The 3,430-nt window shown below is 43.4% G+C and overlaps 1 protein-coding gene across 1 annotated transcript; it reads right to left on the bottom strand.

Moving 5' to 3' along the window:
* Window positions 1–955: 955 nt before the first annotated feature.
* On the bottom strand, window positions 956–1,399 carry LOC140906075 (ubiquitin-like FUBI-ribosomal protein eS30 fusion protein). Its single transcript, XM_073329582.1, has one exon. The coding sequence runs from the start codon at window positions 1,389–1,391 to the stop codon at window positions 990–992; it is 402 nt and encodes a 133-aa protein (XP_073185683.1). The 5' UTR covers window positions 1,392–1,399; the 3' UTR covers window positions 956–989.
* Between the last annotated feature and the right edge of the window lie 2,031 nt (window positions 1,400–3,430).

The following is a 3,430-nucleotide window of genomic DNA, read 5'->3' as shown; positions in this document are numbered from 1 at the left end:
CTCGATTAGTAGAACAGCAATTTACTACACTAGTAAATATGGAATGAAGCTTGACTTTAATGTGGCCTTTTTTATCTATTTATTGCAGCATGTATGGTTTATAGTTTCAGATGTTAGTGAAGTCAGTAATGTCCAGACACAATGAGGTGTAATAAGGATGGAGTTAAGGCATTAACTTGCTTCCGTGAGGTTTAAATTAGATCCTTCATTGTTACTTTGATATGTAGATTTGTTTTAAATAACCTTTGCATCTGGCTGTTTGGCAGGGATGTGCTGCCAAGCATTTTAACAATGGGTCCCTCAAATTTTCTACCTGGGTTAGCGATATAGGGCACGTTTCCTGGGTAAAACACTCTTTCCAACACTTCCCAAAAACTTCATTCGCTCTGTGACAGGTTGGACCCCCCTTCTGGGATGTCACCTGATGTACTGGGTTTCACTGAGCCACCCCTGCTCAATCAGCCTGGGTTGCCTCTGCCTGCTTTGCTGAATTAGGCTCTCTGGCCTCTTGCAGTGCACACACAGGGCCACAGCCCACTGCAGACAGACTGAAGTCAGCTTTGTGTGAGAGGACTCCCCCAGCACTCCTCTTTTTGGGAGATAAACCCAAAATAATACTGTCTTGCACTGTACAGAAAAATCTGTGTAGCGTAAGCTCATAAAAAATCCACCCTCTTCCTCAATGTGAAGAGAGATGGGCACGCTTCTTGCCCCCTCCCAGTTAGAAATTGCATAAACTGGAATGCATTCTTCTTATAAACAAGAAATAAGTTTATTAACTACCAAAGGTGGATTTTAAGTGAATATAAGAGATAACAGACAGAACAAAGCAGATTACTAAGCAAATGAAAGCGAACATGCAAACTAAGCTAGTTTCATTAAAGAAATTGGTTATAAATAGTATTTCTCACCCTTGCTGTTGTTGCAGGCAGGTTACAGAATTTTTTTTCCCCCAGGTGACATCTGCTTTATTGGGTGAGGTGTGCCATTTAGGAGTTAGCATAGGGGCCCTTCTTCTTGCCAAAGCCCAGCACAATATTGACAAAGTGCCTGTTGTACTGCATGCGTCTCTTGGCATGGCCAGTTTTCTTCTTCTTCTTCTCTTGCTTGGCAACCTTGGGAGTCTGGTCTCCCACCTTCCCAGCACAAGCCAGCGAGCCATGGACCTTACCACCCAGCACGCGAGCAGCCACCTCCAAGGTGGTAAGCTCGCTGATGCCACATTGCCTAATGAGAGATCCATCCTCCAAGGGAGTTCCACCCAAGAGAACCATCTGATCCTCAGGTGCAATGCCCTCCAGGGACTCAATGCGAGCCTTAATGTGAGTGACTGTTTCCTGTCCAGACACCTCAAGGGTGTGCAGGTTCTGAGTACAGATGAACAGCTGCATGGTTCCAGCTACGCAGGAAACACTGCCACCATACAGGATGGAGCCGGAAAGAGAAAGAAAGTCTTGAAAGTCAGTTGCACTGGTCTCCCTCTTGAGACCTCAGGTATTATTACAGTAATCACAAGCTAGACGCCTTTCCAGCTTGGGCTCAACCCTTCTCCCCACAGTTCTCTTGCTTCCAGGTCTTTTTTCAGTGTCTCTTAGGGTGGGGAGGCAGAGGAGAACCATGATGATGTCACTCCCCTCTTATATAGCTCTTGTGTAAGGCGGGAACCCTTTGTCTTCTAGCGGAAAACCATTGGTATTCCAAAAGGGTAAGAGGGGTATCCAGTACTAGGTGACTTGGACCCAAGTCTCACAGGCTGTCTCCAGAGTCCAAAGGAAGACCAAGCTTTTTCACAGTCCATTGTCTCTACTAATGACCCATTAGGCCTGTCTGGCTTTTGCACTGTTGTACCTGAAGCGCTGGTTGGGGGTGATACCCAAAGTAACACATTTGAAATACAGATACATAGTTAATAGTCCTACCTTCAGATACAGAAATGATACAGGCATACAAATTGGATAATCACATTCAGTAAATCATAACCTTTCCAATGATATCTCATATGAGCCATCTTGCATAACTTATATCTGTTATGTCATATTCATATCATAAGCATATTTCTATAAATAATATGAAGTGAAACATCACACACTCCATACTCCTCCAGACTTAACAAGGGCTGTAGGCATCCCAGGAATTGGGTTAAAGTCTGAATGAAAGGTATAAGAAAAGCCAATAAACCAGTAACTACCCACTCAATAATGTTGTTCCCCTCTTTCCCCCAGAAGGTAGGTTGAGCTAACTAAGAAGTTCTTAGTCAATGGACTGCCACATATGTAGGCATAAAAGGCATCTTTCCTTTTCTGGGTAAGACTATTTCCTGCCTTTACCAGCCAGGAGAGACTCTAAGTATTGTACAGGATCAGTTATTAACATTCAATCGATGCTTCAGCCACTTTCCCAAACACTGTCTTCCCCAGAGTTCATCAGGGAGGTGTCATCTTGCAGATGCTGGTAGAGAGCAGATGACTAAATAAACCAAGACAACAAATACAACACAATAGTGGCCTAATGTTGGTAACCCTGAAAATCTCTCTGTTTATGTTCTGTGGAAATGTAAATAGAAGGAAACAGATTATCAATACACTGTCAAAGCTATTCTAGAGCGGTGGTTCTCAAAGCCGGTCCTCCGCTTGTTCAGGAAAAGCCCCTGGCGCACCGGGCTGGTTTGTTTACCTGCCATGTCCGCAGATTCGGCTGATGACAGCCCCACTGGCCTGGAGCGGTGAACCGTGGCCAGTGGGAGCCGCGATCAACCGAACCTGCAGACGCAGCAAGTAAACAAACCGGCCAGGGGCTTTCCCTGAACAAGCGGTGGACCGGCTTTGAGAACCACTGTTCTAGAGCACAAAGTTGAAAGTGATCATTTTCCTTGTAGAGAAGAAAGCTAAAGCAGAGTTTAACTTCATAAATTGTATCTTAAAAGTGGTATAAATATAAATAGGAAAAAAACAAAGAAAGAAGAAGTGGGACCGCTAAAAACTGAGGATGGAGTGGAGGTCAATGATAATCTAGGCATGGCCCAATATCTAAACAAATACTTTGCCTCAGTCTTTAATAAGACTAAAGAGGATCTTAGGGATAATGGTAGCATGATAAATGGGAATGAGGATATGGAGGTAGACATCACCATATCTGAGGTAGAAGCGAAACTCAAACAGCTTAATGGGGCTAAATCGGGGGGCCCAGATAATCTTCATCCAAGAATATTAAAAGAATTGGCACAAGAAATTGCAAGCCCATTAGCAAGAATTTTTAATGAATCTGTAAATTCAGGGGTTGTACCATATGATTGGAGAATTGCTAACATAGTTCCTATTTTTAAGAAAGGGAAAAAAAGTGATCCAAGTAATTATAGGCCTGTTAGTTTGACATCTGTAGTATGCAAGGTCTTGGAAAAAATTTTGAAGGAGAAGGTAGTTAAGGACATTGA

Source organism: Lepidochelys kempii, chromosome 2, assembly GCF_965140265.1.
Source record: "Lepidochelys kempii isolate rLepKem1 chromosome 2, rLepKem1.hap2, whole genome shotgun sequence".
Taxonomy (NCBI): domain Eukaryota; kingdom Metazoa; phylum Chordata; order Testudines; family Cheloniidae; genus Lepidochelys; species Lepidochelys kempii.
This window is presented reverse-complemented; position numbering and strand designations above follow the sequence as displayed.